Here is a 19,309-nt window from a genome sequence, read left to right as displayed (position 1 = left end):
TTATATTAAAAAAAAAACAGAAAGACAAAAAAAAAAAGCAGAATGTGGAAGTCTCATCAGTAAAACAGGCCCGTTTCCTCTAAATCATTTTATTTCCAGCAGGCATAACAATAAAACCAGATGTTGGAAGTAATCATAACCATTATCCCAAGAGAAACCTTACAGATCCCTTCAAATAGCACTGATGAGTGTGTCATGCTCAGCAGTTGCAGAGGATGAGGTCTGATAACTTGTTCATGATCAGAAACTTTGGTAATTCTTATTAACACAGGGAAAGTAATTAATGACAGCAAAACCAGATTAGCTTCCTCACAACTGCTGCTCTTGTATATCTGATCAACTGGGCAGCAGAAGCACACCACAAAAACACTGAATCGTTTAATGAAAGGAAAAGAGGATGAAAAAGGCTATACATTGTTGTGATTGAGTTAGTAAAAAAAAAACAGTTGGAAAAATGAAAGAAAAATTTCATTATTTCATTTTCACCCCAGTTTTAAAAGACTTGGTTTTGATATTGTCAACACAGCAGTCAAAGCAAGCTCATAACCAGGGGAAGGAGCACAGCCAGCTCAGCTGAAGCTCCATGGAAGCTCCTTACATTATCAACTGCCCCAAGAAACTAACTGCCACATCTCTCCTCCCTACCCATATTCACTTTCTGACTTGTCCTAGGTAGGAACAGAAATGACAACGCTGAACTTTCTAACTTTTCTTTCCCATGTTGAGGAGGTTTCCATCTTTGGCAGTCTGCAATCTGGGTAAAATGAGCAGAAAAACCAAGATATACACAATCCATCTATAACAACACGCATTGGAACCCAAGGGCGTTCTAACAGGGACAAGGCAACAATGCCCATGACAAACAGGGTCTGTGACCTCTGTGTGTCCCAGCTCAGTTAGAAAATAGGACTGTTTGATGTGGATTATTTTGTTAGGTGTCCATTCTTATTTACACTGCAAGACAGTTCATATTAGGCATTGACTATCTCAAACCTGTGAGACTGCTTACTCAAATGAAACCACCAGTGCTTCCATATGGACCTCTGCCAAAGAAAACACATTTGGCCACCAACACCTATGGTGCAACCCAGACATGTCCATGCAAAGATCTGCTCAGTAGCATACATACAGTGTTACAAGCTACTGCCTATTTTTTAATGTCCTCTACTCCAGTTACTTAAGTGTGTCTAGTTAAATGCCTTATGTCCAAAAAGGTCTAAGAAAGATGTTCTACAAGTACTTTGAGTGTAAAGTTGTCATAACAGATCAGCAAATTGGTCAAAGAAAGATGCAAACAGACACTAATCCTTCCTACATCAAAGAACTGTCAGTAGGAAAGGTCCTTTCACTTTCCTCAGAATATGACTACTTGACAAATACAGATGTTCAAAACATAACTAGGGCACCTACAGAACAACTAGTTTTTTAAGTAAATTATGTCCCTTTTACAGACAGTAAAAGATATAATTTTTAAAAAATGGTCAAACAACTGATCTTGTAAAATTGGCTTATAATTAAATACAAGATAAGATAAGAGGAAAGTTGATGTCAGAAAGTTTGCACTTCACATGTTCAATTGCTTCCAGAAGTCAAATTCCCTATCAGCTGCACAGCTACAGAACACACCAGGTTCCACCCAACAACATGAAACCTTTAGGAATACTGTCTGTCCAACAGAACCAGAATTTTTTTTGTTAAACTTCCCCTTAAAGAATGCCTATGGATAAAACATTTGTATAAAACTGTGTTCATAGTTATGTGCTGCTTTCATCACTCGGTTTTGTGGAAGATTAAGCAGAAGGACCTCCCTCAGTAAGCTCTAGGAAATGCCAAGAGAAACAACTTCAAAACCCAACAAACATACAGTCTAAGTTTTAGGTAATTACCTATCAGTCTTACCCAAGTCTTTGTTTCACCTTTAATCTTCTCTGCTAATAAGCCAGACTTCCATGGAAAACACACACAATATTATTTCCCAGAAGTAACAGATTCTTGTACCAGCATTTTTGGTTACAGATGGCCAAGCTCTAATCAGGACATTTTCCTACAGGATCTGGCTATGGACTAAAGTCACTGGCAGCCACTTTTTAGGGACAAAAGTGTGGAGTGCATAACCTATGACCTCCCATGAGTGCTGTTGTGATAACCCTTTTTCTAATACATGTTTTAGGCCATAATACTACAAAGTTGAATTTGGGGCATCATCCTCTACCTTTTGCATGCCTGATACCTCTAAATAACTGGCAATTTGCCATGTTAGTAACCCAGGGGGACAGAAGCAGCATGACCGGTACTGAGCCAGCTGTCCAAGGAAGTTCCAATAGCTTCTGCCCACACAACATCCGAGAGCAGCTCCAAGAACAATCAGCACCTTCCTTTCCCAAACTGTTAACAAACGGATCCTGTCCCGTGATTCATTCAGGTCCTTCAATTAATACATTTTTTTTCATCATTTTCCAATCAAACATGGATCCCTTGCTATGAAGAAAATCATCTTCTATGTGAGGCAGTCTTCAAAATCTTCTTCAACACTGCTTTGGGGCAAAGGGGAAGGATTACATCAAATTTAGCTGGACTAAAAATGCCTCTGCTGGAGATTTTATTTTTACATTACGTTGGTGGGTATTCATTAAAGCCACATCAGCTGCTCATCGTGGGAGATTTAGAATATTTTGGTAACATAGGAATAAAGTGTCATAGTAATTCAAAGCTCCAGGGCTGTTCAATAAGCACCTGTCAGGAAAAAATTATTGTATCCAGTCAGTCAGCAGCTACCTAATTGATTACAGGCACCTTTAAAATGCAACACTGGTTAATTACTTTGTTAAACAAAATTAAGTTAGGCTGAAAATCTCTCTTTTCTTTCTTCCAGTGTAACTGTAGGGACATTTGTAAATCAGGCCTGGACCCTCACCTTCTTGCTAACATCTCCACACCTTGTAAGATGTCTGGAGGAATGAAAAGATGTCCTAAAAGTTTGAGGAGGATCCACTTGGTACAAATACTGCAGAAGGCAGCCACAGAGCTGTCTTGCAATGGCCAAAGCTGTACCAAGTTTCAACAAAAAGAAATAGCATCAGATGGATCCTCAGCAAGCAATAACTGTACACTCTCCAGTCAGTCACAAAGCAGCCTGAAAAAGCTTCCAGAATTAAAAAAGAGCATCCAGACTATGAACATTACACCCAGTGTCTTTCCAGACTGCAGGACTAGACTGTCACATAATGAGATATAGAGAGTACTGGTCTGCCCACTGATAAAAGATATCCCTGATGGGCTCTTGGGCCTTTGCTGTGCTCAGGTTTGGCATTCAACATGAATCTTGCTAGTGAAAAAAGGAGTTCAACACACACCTGATAAACAAACATCTCTCAAATAATAAGCATGCAATTCTGTATAGATTACAAACCTTGCAATCAGAGATTTATTACTAAGTCCATAACTAGAATTCTGTCAAGATAGAATGTAAATTCTCTGGATTGTTCTCTAAATATTTCTTCAAGAAAAAAAAAAGAGATCATGCTAGTAGCCAGTTACAGCAGTTCTCTTCCAACTAATAGCTGGGGAAAACAAGCCATCCATAGCCATCACTCATTTGAGTCCTTTATTTAAAATATTACACTTCCCAATATCTACAGATACCTATACCTGCATGACCTTCACATTCCCATCTTCTGTGTCTTTGGGGGGTTTTATGAGACCTGATCACACAGCTTTTAATAAATCAAAACCTCCAATCTAATGGAGATATCAATAGGACTATTGTGGTACAATTTTGAAAAATTAATGGACTCCCAAAATAAGTACAACAAGTAATAAACCATAAAACATCTAATTTTCTTTTCCTTTTTCAATTTATTTTGGGTGTACACATAATGGAGTTATTTTTTTATTGTGAGAAACATAATTTAATTCATTTCCAAAACATCACAGAATAATTCAGGTTGGAGGGGATCTCAGGAGTTCTCTAGTCTGACTGGCTGCTCAAAGCTGGTCTGCTAAGAGATTAGACCAGACTGTGATACTCTGTATGGGTAAGTCAAGTTTATAAATTCCACTGCACTGGATTTTCATTGCATATTTTATAGATGACATCCTAAAATATGTACAGCAGTCATATATCCATGATCTATATGATAAGAACATCGTGCTTTTAAGGAAATAAGGCATAGATTTTAAAACTACAATCCTGAAAAGAAGATGTGAATATTGTCCTTGAACAAGCACCCCTTGCACACCCAGTTTAGAAATTCCATTTAGATACTGGCTATTTTACATTTGTTGAAGAATCACTATGGCAAGTAAGAAAACTGGTCATTTTTCAGTCCTCTTCAAACCTCTACCATCTCCTATTAATTTCATGCTAACACATAAATATTTCAGCACCCCTTTTAAGCATATTGTTGAGCTGTTCATACATGAAGCAACTGGCTTCATTCACTCATCCTTCCTACAAAGACAAGGACAGACCACATTGATTGCATAACATCTACAGATTATATTTGTGCTGTGGGAGTTGGTGTCCAACACTGTCACTGTGACTGTTTTTACCACATTACATTCTTTCTCTGTGCATCTGCCCTTTGTGTGTTTTCCTTGCTTGAATATACCACAGTGCTTCAAGCATATCTCATGTTTAAGTTGGAAAGGCACAGGCAAAGGCAAGATGCCAAATTCAAGCAGCAAACTGTGAAGAGAAGGTTTCTCTAAAAGCTTTTAAATTGCACAGAAGTAGAATATTGCATACATAAAGTACATTTGAAGCTGTGTAGCATTCTGCAACGCAGTAAATATGAATTACATAGACAAGAGGTTTCTTGGTAGAATCCCCAATTTGGGAGTTTTGATCTAGTTGCCTGAAGCGTACAGATAATTAATCTGTTTACAAGCTGATGCTTTCAAAGGTTGAGTGAATTTCAATACCTGACACATGGTATGCATCTGGTAGACTCGACCTTTTCAAGCAATACAGTACATTCTGTGTAACAACATACTTGAGAAGGAAAATTAGTTTATGGATGAATCACCAGAACTGTACATCTGTGTGTGCCTTAAACAGATCTGTACAAGCTTCTGCACGGGATAATAAATAAAGAACATTAAAAAAATATTTTTTTCCAACATGTACATAGAGAGAAACAACAAACTGGAAGAGAAAAGGGTAAAATACAGAGGAATGAAAGTTAGAGGGCTCAAGGTAGCTTGGATAAATAAAGGCAGAGCCTACAAGTACATGAGCACAACCCTTGACAAAGCACTTCTCCTGTCCAGGGAAATGAGATGAAATCATGTGGATGAGATTTTAATGGCAAGTACATCAAGCATAGAAGAGAAATGGAAAGAGCTCAGGAAAAAGATCTTCTCTTACAAAAACCACCAAATACTCCCCAGGACACTCCGCATCCACTTCATGCACCTCAGTGAGGTCAGAGCTCCTGAAGGAGGGAAGAGATTGTGGTATGTGGCACAACAACCCACAAACACCAGAAGTGATAACTAACATGTGAAAGCAGATTTACTCCTACATGCTTCTGAAAAATGAATCTTCAAAGACTGCGCTAATATTAAAATTTAAAATAATAATTTTTTTAAAACCCAGCAGAATAGTTGTTTGTAGGCTTAATTTTTCCAGACAGGAATTTTTCTTTGACAAAAATTTGTTTGACAAGACTTAGGGGTTGTACATATATATTTACATACACACATAGTTTTAGATATGCAAAAAAATGTGTTCAATAGCAAAGCTTTAAGCATAAACATTGATTTTTGTGTTTCTGTTGTTGTTTTTTCTGTGTGCTTTTTTTTTTAAACACTCCAGTTAACTGAATGCAAACATATATCATCACATGAGAATGGCTTTTTTGTCTACTATCCTACTTGATTATTTAACTTGCTTCTGCCTTATAACCATGAGAAAGACAACGTGAACTGAGCCTTGTGTTTACTGAATTTACTAATTTTTAAGTAATAACTATTTTTCATAATTTATTTTCACAAGCTTCACATTATCTAATGACCTAATAAGCTAAAGATCTAATATTTTCCATCACATTTCCTTCCTGCAATTATCTTAACCTTATAACAGCAATAAAACCCTGTTGAACACTTATTAACTGCCTAACACTTACACAAACTCCAAGTATTCCACAAATCCCAGCTCATCCTTCACCATTCTTGCAACCTATTCCTACTGTATGCCACCACCAAATCACAGACATTTTTCTGCAATTTCATTTCTACACTTTTGTCTGGTTTGACAGAGTCATTCTGACTCAATACTTTACTTCATCTGCTGAAATCAAAAGGATTCTATTATGATGCCATCCAAATTCCTCTTTGAACATTGCAGTACACGCAGCACTTACCACGAAATAGGAGAAGGAATTCAATCCTCAGACATCAGGAAAAAAGCTCAAGTTGAAAAACTTAAATGTGATGTGGAGGCTTGACAAGGTTTTCTAAGGCTGACAAGACTTAGAACTCCATTTTGGATAAACTCAAAATGCTCCAGAAGTTAGTTTTCCATTAAACTATCAAAATAGCAATGCAGACATGGATCCAAGTTAAATGTGTAAGTTTAAAACTAAAATTTAGGACTCCTTTCAATTCAAATTGCCATCTTTTAGTACTGTTAAATAAGAGAGGGCTGGAGTTAGCAATATAACCAGAAACATGAATGAACCACAGCAGCAGGGGGAAACTGGGCACATCCAGCTTATAAATCTGTACAGTGACATTTCAGAATGAAAACCACTTTGCACCCTGCACACCCTCAGTGTCTGCAACCTGCTCTCACACCAGCAGCAGTGGGTGTGAGACATGACAGTGACTCTGGACTTCCTGTATTAACCTGGGAGCACTGGACGCAGACCAAAGGGGCCCTTGGTCGGGGAGATGCCGCGGACGATGCAGTCGAACAGAAAGCTGATCTGCTCCCCTTCAGCACAAGAGAGGAAAAAAACACCAGCCCCTGCAAGAAAGCACAACATAAATATATATGGTTTTCACCTGGAAACACTAGAAATATATTTAGCTGAAGCAATTTATAATGTAGCAATCAAAACAGTTTTAAGTGCAAGCCATGAAAAGAAGTCAACAAGGTATTCTCCTGAGAAAAGAAATAAAAAATTCAGTTCAGCACACACACACTATACCACATACATACATATAAATTCAATAGCTGTCTAATAATTCATGCTAATTTTATGACATTCAGGCAGTTAAAGTAGTGTCCTAGAATAATAGAATGGCTTGGGTTGGAAGGGACCTTAAGGATCATCTAGTTCCAATCCCCCCTGAATGTCAAAACAGACACCTTACTCTCAACAGCTGTCCAGGTCTTCTGTTCTTATTTACCCCTAAAATTTTGTAGGTCAAAGCTAACTATGCAGAAAGTGTCAGGAATACTTAAAGTGTCTTCAAAAAAATGAACCAAGTTAATTCTACTTTTAACCACTTTTAAGCAAGAGGAGCTTTTTATATGCCAACAAATTAGAATTTGGTTATTTTGCTGGATTATAGTATAAATTTTCCTAGACTAAGTCCTATGTGTCTATTATTAACAGAATGTAACACAACTCCACAGGTTGTCATCAGATCTTTACCCTTTGCTCTATTCTGATATTTGCTTTCCATTCATTAAGAATAGCCCCAAGCAAAATTAGAATGAGATTCACTAAATAAACAAACAAGTTATGAGCTCCATGACACATGGCTGCATGAACAACACAAAAGACTAGAAGGGCTCCACAGAACATTTTATAAATTGTCAGTCTAAATATAAGCACATCAGGGAAAAAAAATATCTTAAAATATCAGACAAAAGACCACCTCAGAAACCAGAAATTTCAGGGAAATAAAACTTCAATACCAGATAAAAAAGGAAATTAAATTAGTATATAGACCTTGAAAAAGTGCTGCCACTTCACTAAAGCCAAGCATACTACACAACTCCAATATAAAATCTTAGACTGCAGTAGGGTTTTGCACATTCCTTGTGACTCAGGCCCTAATCTGGACATGTTTGATTTCTGCATGTCTCTAGCCAATTCTGAGTTGCCTATGTATTTTTTTCAATTTTAGTCAGAGAAGCAGAGCTGATCTTGACTAGAATGACTGCATCCCCATCACTTTCCAAACACATGCCCTGTCATATCCAACAGGATACTCACATTTCACTTAAGAAATTTATACACTTTTGACAGCTTGACAAAGGGCTATGTGATTCAAACAAAAAGGATCATATAAAGTGGATCACAACCCACAACCTACTTGAGTAAATTAGGTATAACCAGCAAGCTGTAAACTAATCTCTCTAGGAAAAACATGTCCTGGTCCACACTCTCTTGTCATTCTCAATTTATGTCACATCTAAGTCTCTCCCAGTTCTGCTTAAATCTATTCAAGACAACATTGTTAGAGGCATCTTCATAACTTGATTTGTCACTCCAGCACATTTGCATCTCTTCAGATCTTACCTATCAAGAATTCTTCAGCCAAAGAAACATGAACAAACCCTGGCTTTATGATCAGAGGCCATGTAGGAGACTACAACACTAATCACACAGCCTGACAAATATGAAGGTTTCTGCTGGTGACTCACTTGCAATCTTGCCCATCCCAGGAGATGCCAAAGTCAGAGAACATTGTATAAGGATAAAGAAATCCTGAGTGCAAAGTATTCAGGAATTATCTGAAATTCAGCTTTTTCTTTGAGCTGACTTCTCCTCCCTGAACAGAGCACAGAGAGTCTTACAGGAACAGGATCTTTGCAGTCCATGCAGCATAAGCAAGCAGGATATAGACACAACATAGCAGAGGACATTCAGGTCTCAAGCGCACAGTGATACACTATGTGGCTTGATAATTCAGCAGAATCCTACAACTCCCTGTTGCCACTCAGGGCAAAAAAAAGATTGCTCAAATATTTCTGTACATAAGGAGTACATCTGGACCATTTTATTCTTTTATCACCTTTGTCAAGAGTTACTTAAACTCCTAAGAGGCTCTATAAGCCTTTGACTTTAATGCAAACAAAGAAAGTAAATGTGTGCGTGTAAGCTGGCTGCTCAACTCAAAGGATTTTTTCTGCAAATAACTATCAGTCATCTGGAAATCCCAAAACCAAATGTGATGACCTTTATATAACCAGTGCAAAGAGTGTATGTCCATGTGCATGTGGATACAAATCCAACAGAAAAATACAATAATCTCCTTGTAGATTCTATTCTTAATTGCTGACTGACTCTCATAGGAAACATTTTCTTTCTAGTGTCGGTAGGTAGAACTAGATTGCAAGGGAAGGAAGAAGTCTGAGGGTTCTTGCAAAAAAACATCAAGTGAGATGAATGAGTAGGCAGGGTTAACTAAAGCATACATAAAAGCAAGTGATTACATTTCTTTTCTCCTTTCTTGAGAAAACTGAGAAATTCACTACTGGGAATTACATATCTCAGTCATGTGCTGGAACTGGTTTGGTGCACAGGCATTTAGAAGCCAAGGAATGTGTGGTATGCACAGTGTAATAGCATGCAGCTGTTCACCAGACTGAAGGGCTCACTCAGCTCTCTCCATGGGCTACGAGACTTGGTGAAATGCAGCCTCCAACCACTTGCATGAGACTGAAACACTCAACCTCTGTGCAGTCAGCAGTAAAGCATTGAACAGTCCCTCAAACATTCAGGACCAAAGTTGCCAATTGCATAAAACTTCCAAGTACTACTTAATCTTGCCAATGTTGATTTTAACTGATCATATTAATAAAGCAAACCCATGGGCAAACACACTTTAAAAACATACAATAGCCAAAAATTACTTCAATATCTGTAGTGTGTGTGAAAGCAGGGAGGAAGAGTCAGTTCTTTCCCATTAATTACTATTCCTAACAGACAACACTAGAGTCTGAAGCCTTTTAGCTGCAGGACAGGCAGGGACCACAGCAGCTCATTCCATGGCAATCAGCATGTACATCCCAACCCTGGCCTTGAGCAGCTCCCTTCAGAGGGGACCTCACACTGCTGTTCTCTGTGGGGAAAATGACAGAGCATTCCCATTATTGCCAACTAAGACATGGGCAAGACAACCAAAAATAGATAAACAGAGATAATGCTGGTTGCCTGCAGTAGGCCTAAGTAGGAGACAGGACAGAATATCTGCATATAAACAGAAGTTTCAATCTATGCAACCCAGGATTTTTCAAAAAAATCCAGATCTTGCCCCAGTTTAACCACTCCTACTACTTCTCAATTTCAAACAAATGCAGAAGGGGAAACAAGAAAGGAAAGAAGGAAGGAAGTACCAAATTTTATCAAAGCACCAAAAGGATCACAGAAATATTCCTGCTTATCCTGCAATTAGTATTTGTTCTTTCAAAGGGCACTAAGGGTCCCACAAGTTCCCTTCTTCAAGGAGATGCTGTCAGAAAATATGAGGCAGCTTTAAACCAGGCTCTAGCAGCTAATCCTGAAGCCCTTGAACATTGGAGAGCCTGAATTCTCATGGTGTTAATGTGCCCTTTTATTACCCTACTTGAATTTTTTCACACTGACCTCCAAGTGAAGATTCTCCTGGCAACTGGTCATTTTAACTGGTGCACACTGATTGAGCTGGGAACTTGGGGAAGTGAGAGGCTCCTTTTTTCCAGCCTGTTCCTCCACGTAAACCTCCCCATTGACTGCTAGGCCAAGACACCAACTTTTTTGCAAACAGTGTATGACTAAGCTTCAGCTACACAGAGAATAACATTTCGGCCCAGAAAATAACTTATTTGCAGCTTTCAGAAGCGGAAAAAGTTATTTTTTAAATCTCTAGCAGTACAATTGTGGTGTTAAGAGTAAGAGGAGTTCGGAATGTGAATGTTCTTCTTCCTATTTGTGAATAAACTTGTGTGAACCATCTTGAAAACGCACCTAGATTTAATATTTGAAATCTCAGCATTATCTCAGATGGTTTCCTTCTTCCTGGATTGAGTACCAAAGCCTTTGGAGTTGAATTAAACCTGTACTAAGGAACAGAACATAATGAAATGTTTTATATTTATAAAAACTTTTGTGAGGAAGCACAAAACAGAAAGCTAAAACAAATTCATATCCTTTTAGACCTCAGTTCTACCACAGATACACCCAAAAAAGCTCTGCTTCAGTTTGAGGCTTCATGTCTTTTGTTACGGAGAGGCAATCAAACCACAAGATTATTGGTTCCTTTTAATGAGGTATTTATTACAGTGATATTTAAACCTTAAACTCACTAATCCTCTGCTCCACAGGATGAATGTGAGCAAAGATATGGTTTAACCTGTAGGAAAGTAACATTAATAATAGAGTCTGCATAATATTATATTACACTTACATGACAGGGTAATGGAGAGTGCTTTTGTTTAGGAATTAAAACAACTTCTGTAATAACATATCAATTTTTTTTCCTGAACACTACTTGTTTGCCTCAGGAATTCCAGAGGACTGAGGTAAAAGCTATCTGGAGAAAGATGGTCCTTCTCTTTACCAACACACTTCTGTCAAGAATAACCAGAGTTATAATTTAATTTAGGTTCTATTTTCAAAAAGCCTTTTCAATATAGTGGCAATATTAAAACAAGTGTTTAGACTAAACACATATTTAAATGTTGTTATGCCTGCGGATATGTTTGACTGCTTAGTTAAGGGCAACAACTCCTTTAACAAGATCAGCTTGAACCTGTAAAGAGTTTCCAACTGTGGCAGGCTATTTTGTACCAAACTGACTGTGCTGTTCTTCTCTCTGAATGCACACATGCAGGGGAAAGACAATACCCTTTCATGGCAACTGAAAGGGCTCAGCTACCAACACACACATTTCTTAAGAATGATCCACAAGGTAGTGGTACCTTTTCCAAGGCACTTTTCTAATTCTGTTCACTTGTAACCTTAAAAAATAATAATTTCATATTTTTAAAAGCATGCACACAGGGGAGCAACTGATGACCCCGTTTCTCACCAGAAACTAGGATAAGTTTAAGGGAGGTTAAAAAAAAAAACCACCATGGATAATTCAGGTTCCATCACTCCAGTTCCTCATTTCACAGAATCATTGAGGCTGGAAAAGATCCTGACATAATGAAGTCCAACCTTTGACTGGACACCACCATGTCAACTAAGTGCCATGTCCAGTCATTTCTTTAACACCTCCAGGGATGCTGATTTCACCACCTCTCCAGGCATCTCATTTCAATGCTTGACAACCCTTCCTGCGTAGAAATTCCTCCCAAAGCCCAACCTAAACCTCCTCTGGCACAGCCTGAGGCCACTTCCCCTCCTCATGGCCCTTGTTGCCTGGGAGAAGAGACCAATCCCCACCGGGCCACACCCTCCATCAGGTCAGAAAGAGGTCAGGAATTTGGGTTTCCACCCCATAGAAGTAGAGCAACCAGAATTTACATGCAGAGCAACAGTATGCAAGTCCCAGGAAGAATATATTTGGATTTGGATCAACTCTGAAATCTTCTAATTTTTCAGTTTGTTTATTGAAAAAAGCAAGTCAAACAACTTCACATCCAAACTGGCAATCTCCATATCCATCTGTGCTCACAGGCCATCAATTCAGCATGGCTTCAAACTCTGCTCATGAAATTAGAACCTTATTAATAACACCCTAATTATATGTTATTATACCTGTGCATTTATTAACTATCCTTTTCAGATCTTGCATACATTTTATCTGAAGGGAGAATTTGAGAAGTCCTAAATTTGCCATGGGAACAAAAGATTTATCTCCATATGAAGGTGTATCTTAGCTACTAGGGTATGGAAACTGTACTTCAGCCTGCTTGCTTTCATTTTGACCCCAAATATTACATGGCTCCACCCCACAGTTACAAAACTGCTAACAGGGAAGAGACCAGACAGTTGTTCTAACTTTAAGGAGTAAAAAGTCCTCTATGGGATTTAGAAATTAGCATTTACAAAATGAGAACATTGATGCTGCCTGTAACCTCAAAGCTCCAGATCACTCTCCCCTCAGCAAACAACAAAATTATTAATCATAATTTAATAATCTGAACATTAAGCCATTTTACCTTACCTCTTGCATAACTCAAGCCATAAAATTTCATGACCTTATTTTTGCTCTGTGGTCAATAGCAGCTTTTGACTAAACATCTTCTGGAGATTCTGGAGAGCCACAGGGCAATTTTTAGCCAGGACTGCACATGGTCACATTTCTCCTGAACACCGGGGTTGAAGCCTGCAGAAATCTACTCAGATCAGACCCTCTGATAAGAGGCTGCCTGTTTGACAAAGTAGCACAGCTGGTTCTGCAGTCTCCATTGGGAATGAGAGTGCATTTACATTTCTGCAAAAGGCATTGAGCAGCATGCGGAGGACAGTTCCATTTGTACTTACAGAAGCCGCACCTGGTGCCCCCTTCAAAGATGAATCCGTTCGGGACAGCCCCGTAGCGCCGCAGATCTGAGAGCTTCCACTGCCCCATGACGCTGGGAGGGAGGTCTTTCACCAGGACAAGGATGTCATTGCAGAAATGCAGGGTAGCAGGCCCACTCTCCAGTTTTGTGCCAGGGGCTACAAAGACTTGAAATCTATGAACTATCAAATAAGGAAAAAAAAATTACTACAGAATATACAAGTGTTATGTAAGTCATTCTGTTCAACTGTGGTATTTGGACCAAACCCTGCCCACACCATGAGACTCTGGCATAAAGATCTACGTGGAGCCCAGACAGCCACGTGTAAGTAGCTGTAAGGCCATTACCTCTATTATGCCGGTTTAGGATTGGAAAATATCCACCATATCTTGCTCTAATGCTACAAATTATTAAAGCTGCAATGGTATATTAATTTATCCTAAATCCTCCAGGCTAATCCCTATCTCAGATTAGACAATCATCCAATCCAGACTTCACTTACCTCTTCCATCCTTGCATCATTACATGGGTTGCTCTCTGTCTCCTCCTCTAACCTGTGTCTCTCCTTTCCCACATGTATGCAATAAAAATAAAATGGTGATCAAGGAGCCCAAAATCCAAGGCTCAAAGAACTAAACAAATCTCTCTATCACTGACTCATCTGCAACCTTTAATAAACTGCTTCACTTCCTCCCTAGCAGTAAAATGAGGAAAATTACATTTTTCCACCTTTGTGATTATTTCATGAGTAGATGCCAAGACATTTTATATTACTAGGAAACTAAGTGATTTATAAGTAACAAACACTTCTAGATGTCACTTAATTTTTTCATATTTCACATCCTGAATTTTAAAAGAGTGGAGAAAGGAAAAGAAACATCTATCTCATTCAAGTTTCCAAAATCCAGGTTCAAATCCCAATTCCAGTATCATCTACATTGCAGTATCCTTACCTAAAGTAGTTGTTCTAGGCTGGTGTCCCATTTACTCTTCCAAGATTATTGCATTCTGAATAATAAGTTATTGGGATCACTCAAATCTCAGCGTTTCAAAGGGAACGATTTAAGTGAGCAAGCATATAATTCCCCAACAATTGTTTTGACCTCTACTACTGCTCTAGTTTCTTTCATATTGTGATTAGACACAAAAAAAAAAACAACCAACAAACAAAATAAAAACAAAAAACCCACAACAAATTTAAAAAAAACAAAAACAACATCTGTCTTGGTAGAGAGAAGCATCAAGACTCTTATATTTCCAGAGGGGGGTTTTGGTGGTGTTTATCAAGAAGCAACACAGATTTAGTTTTTGGTTATGCATCAAAGATCACACGAACAGCTCCCTGCCTATGAAATCTACTGGGTAACTTCCAGGTACTCTCAGTTCTTGCATCAACTCTTCCCTGTTTCTTGCCCATGCCTCTTCAAGCATCACAAATTTCATCTGGGTCTGACTCTTGCTTCTCATCTAACTGCTTGCTGTATTCTTAGTCACGATCCGAGCTGTAAGCCAACTCCTCATCTATGACATGCATTTGCTAAGTTCCCTGAGGCTCCAGCAGAATTAGCCACAAAGTCATTCGAGTGAAATGTGCAAGGAGACAGAGATAGATCTAACTAACCACAGCTCTGCTTACAGCCCTGCCAGCAGCACTGCTAGGGAGCAAATCAATAGTCACACCATGTCCCCTTTTGGGCACGCAGTTGTTACGCAATCTGCTTAAACATCAGCTATCAAAAAGATAGCAAAACCATCATGATCAATAATGCTCACAAAGCAATCTTTAATGCCATTTGTATTCCTCTGCCCAGTATTTTGCTGGCAATTAAACCATGGCAGAAACACCATCAGGACTCTTTCTGCTTCATAACTGAGGAATGAAGCCCACTCTTCACACAATCAGTTGCAAGTTACAACAGCTGCTGAAAACAAAGAGCTCCAGTCCAAGTTCTAGACCACTGTCAAAATACAGCATATCCAACTCTGAACAAAGCCAAAGTAAAAGGAAAAGCATATTTGAAAATAAAACTTTTCCCATACACTGCCTTCGAGGTATATTGGCATTTTTTTCAAAATTTTTCCCAGCCTTTGACTTCTCTTACTCTATAAAAAAAATTTGTGAAGACACAGAGCTGAGTATATCCCCGAACAAAAGGTACTACTTAAATCCATCACTTTCTTCAGCCCATCTTTTCTTTTTCACAGCTATGCACTGACCTGCAGTACACTAACTTCTCAAAATGAGTTGTGAGCCCAAGCACATTCCAGGAATCACATCCACTTCATCTGCTAAAAACTGAGAGAAAACACTGGGAACTCCAGTGTGAACGCCTCCATTCTGTGGTCCTCATTCAAGAACAGTGTCAGCTCCTTTCACTTTTTTTTTTGCTTCCCAGACTCTGAGGTCATCTCTCTCTAGCCTATTTTTATCATCCAGCCACCTTATTTTCAAGGCACACAAAGGCACCCTTACTACACTTTAAGAAAAAACACCAATCACCATCCTCTCTACATCTTCTCTCTTTTCTAGTCCTCTGTACTCAAACTAGACTCCCTTTGACTGTGTTCTCCTAACTGAACATGCACTGAAAGACAAAATTCTGAAAAAAATTCAATGCTTTAGTTTATTCCCCTGCCCCTAAGATTTTTTGCAATTAACTTTATAAAATTATTGCCAGTTCAACAAATTACACTTGTTTCCTTACTTCTGCATTTCTTCACTTCCACACACACAATCTCTCCCACTTCACCTTTATTCCATGGCTGCACATGTCATAATCTAGTAGGCTCTATTCCTACCTCATTCACAGCTTTCCACGAAAAAAACTCCTCACTGCTTTTGCATGTCCTCCAATTCCAACCTTAACCCTCACACCCAGACTGAGATTACTCCAGCACTACATCAGTGCAAGATCATAAAACACAGACCTACTCTGTTATATTCAAATACTCCTTTAGCTTTTAGGATAAGTCTATGCTATATATAGATCCCAAACCTAGTTTATAAAACCAAACAAATGACCAAAAAACCAAAACAAAAACACCAAACCAGCACTGGAAGACTGTAGAGCTGTATCATCAAAGTGCACCAACCACTCCAGCTACTCATGCTTGTATTGTTCAGCAACCCTTCTAACCTTTCCTGTTATGCAAGGCTTCATATTTGATAGCCCTGAGAGGTACATCCACACATCTCACTTCTCATAGTCCTACCTATTTTTACTGTAAAATTCCCAGGCCATCTTTCTGCATATGTACTGCAAAGGAACGAGCCCACAAACCCAACAGATGGCAGAGCATATGTAACAAATGATAAAGATTGCTAATGTGTGTCTCCCACACACCTACCCTCCTTCCCTAGTTATGACTAAACAAACATAAGACAGATACTATGGATTACCAACATTATCCCTCTTTGTTCACCACAGTTCATTTTGGAGCTGCTAACCAAGAAAATAAAATAGGAGGAAGGAGAAAGGTGAAGTTAGCTGGAAAGAATGTGTCTGATGACACTCCTTAGGGCAAAGTCTCTTTCTGAAATGGCACACTAGCAGCAATGAGAATTATCAATGCAACACCCAGTAGGCAGCTCAGCAAACTGGGCATGAACTGGCAAAATTCTACTCAGGACTTTGCATCTCTTAATTCAGGCTCCCCCTGAGCCCTTTTGCCAGAATCCCTGAGTCAGTTGTAGGACCAGAAGCAGAAGTTTGATCACTTTGTTTCAAAGCTACTCACCATCAGTGTCCAAATCAAAACCCCAGGTTAAGAGCTGTCATAGTTATCCATCAGTACTGGGTGGTACTGTAGCCAAAACCTATTGGACGGGATACCTGCTTTAACATCTAAGGGAGAAAACAGTTTGTCCACACTCAAATGAGTGACGGTCTTGTCCTGTACTGTTTTATTTGCATTTTAGCTTCACTTTTCTTTGGGTTTTTTTTATCCTGTGGGGGGAAAAAACAAACCAGAGTGAGAAGACAAAGGTTACCTTCCCCCAGACTGTAGCGTATTCGCACATCCCAGGCGTACATGGTTTCCTTGTTGTCAAATCCCAGCATCACAACCTGGGACAGACAGATGATGGCGAGCGTGTGATTCAGGCCCTCATAGGAGAGCCCAGGATCCAAGCCACAGATGTCTTCTAAGGTCATGCTGCTTCTCTCCTTATGCCCTTTTGCTCGTTCAGATTTATCCTTGTACACCAGCATGAGCAAACAGTCTAAAAGGAGCAAAACTGTCAGATATGATGATGCAGAGCACAGACCATAACAAATTTCTCAGCACTCTGCTGCAATACAAAGGAGCTTTAGACAACTGCAGGATCAGCTCTATCAAGTCAATGTAAAACTCTGATTTCTTTTCCCAGCTCATCCCCAGGTAGTTTATAGTTCTCGTTTTCAAGAAGCAAACACTGAAGGTGTGTTTTAAGGGTTCAAAAACAGGGCTCAAAAATAAGGAGGTCAGTAATAAATCCTCCCTATTTTATTCAAAGTCCAGTGGCATTTCAGATCCTCTCCTGAGTCTGGGGGGACTGGGTCATTGATTCAGAGCATTAGGAGCTATGCTAGGATAGCTGTTCACATTACAGACTCTAAAGACCGAGAGGCTATTGTTGTCTGCATTTTCATTAGAACATACTGAACCACAAATGAAATTCTTACAATAGCTCACAGATTACCCAGCCACTAAATGGCAAGCAGACTGCGCTGTGAGATTGCTCCTGTCAGCTCAGGTTTCTTAGTTAAATGCTACACAGCAGCCATTGCTAAAAATCATTATGTGCCACACCTTTTATTTATTTATTTTTTTAGTGGTTGGTTGTGTCACCAGTTGTTATTAAGGCCTTCCCAGAGGTGTTTATTACACAGTAACCATGCAATGGCAGAAACCAGTGAAAGTGCCACAGCCCCATGGGGAAAGCAAGCATTTCACAAGCAAACCCAAAAGGAAAGGGGAGTCACCTCTCCCACCTTTTGCATTTATGACAAAAGCAGCCCTCTTTCCCCCACATTCATCTCCTATCACACAGCACTCAGACATAGATGAAATTAATGGTCAATATCAAAGCTGCAACATCCACAGCTTTAGCTGAGCTAAAACCACCAAAGACAAAGACCCCCCCCTTGCACCATTTTATAAATACTGAGGCTGGTGCTCCCAGCCCCACTGAGGTGCCCTGCAGCTCTCAGCTGGGCAAGGAACTGGCAAAATCTCCATCCACAGAGATGAAAAATGACTGAAAGACTGAACTGTCTGCCGACTAATGCAGAGCTTTGCATGGATTCCCAATTGTCTTGGTGCACCTGTTGGCAAAAACAGCTGCAACCACGGTATTTAAACATTCTGCAATACAGCTGTGTGCCTCAAGTACAGCTATGGTGTACATACCAAGAAAAGCAAATCACCAGGGGCTTTTTTAGTAAACCTGGCTAATTTAGCTAGAATAAAAATAGTATTTTTGAAGAATAAGCTACATTAACAGTCAGGTTCCACCATCTACAGCCTTCAAAGCTGGCTTGCTCACAATAAAAACTCCGGCCCACATTCACAGGTCTGTGTACTAGCTCTAGGACCAAGAGATGCCCTTTCACATAGGGAGGTTTCACAGATTTAGATGAGACGCAGATATTTAAAACACTAAAATATGACTGTAACAACTCAGGTAACCAAGAATTACTAAGCCTTCAGTATTCCAGGAAAGGCCGCCATAATCCATTCTGCAGCAGCGCAGATTCACGTTTTCCCAGTGTGGGCAACATTTAGCCCTGGAGAGATGTACTTTTGGGCCCAAATGTTTTCCCTCTTGGGAACAGAGGGGGAAACCTGAAGCCTACTTTTCCCTCTGCAGCAGTAAAACATCAGCTCTGTGTAACGTTTTCAATTCCCCCTTCAGAAGCATGGAAACGGTCTTTT

General features: G+C 39.4%; 1 protein-coding gene across 1 annotated transcript in view; it reads right to left on the bottom strand.

Annotated features, from left to right (window-relative positions):
* The window catches only part of DOK7 (docking protein 7), a 57,986-nt gene that overhangs the window by 37,729 nt on the left and 948 nt on the right, over nt 1–19,309 (bottom strand). The window contains exons 2-4 of the mRNA XM_030948321.1: nt 17,385–17,615; nt 13,374–13,574; nt 6,851–6,970 (exon numbers count right to left, since the gene is read on the bottom strand). Of these exons, the coding sequence (XP_030804181.1) occupies nt 6,851–6,970; nt 13,374–13,574; nt 17,385–17,615 (552 nt within the window). The remainder of the gene's footprint in view (nt 1–6,850; nt 6,971–13,373; nt 13,575–17,384; nt 17,616–19,309) is intronic.

Source organism: Camarhynchus parvulus, chromosome 4, assembly GCF_901933205.1.
Source record: "Camarhynchus parvulus chromosome 4, STF_HiC, whole genome shotgun sequence".
In the NCBI taxonomy this organism is placed as follows: Eukaryota; Metazoa; Chordata; class Aves; order Passeriformes; family Thraupidae; genus Camarhynchus; species Camarhynchus parvulus.
This window is presented reverse-complemented; position numbering and strand designations above follow the sequence as displayed.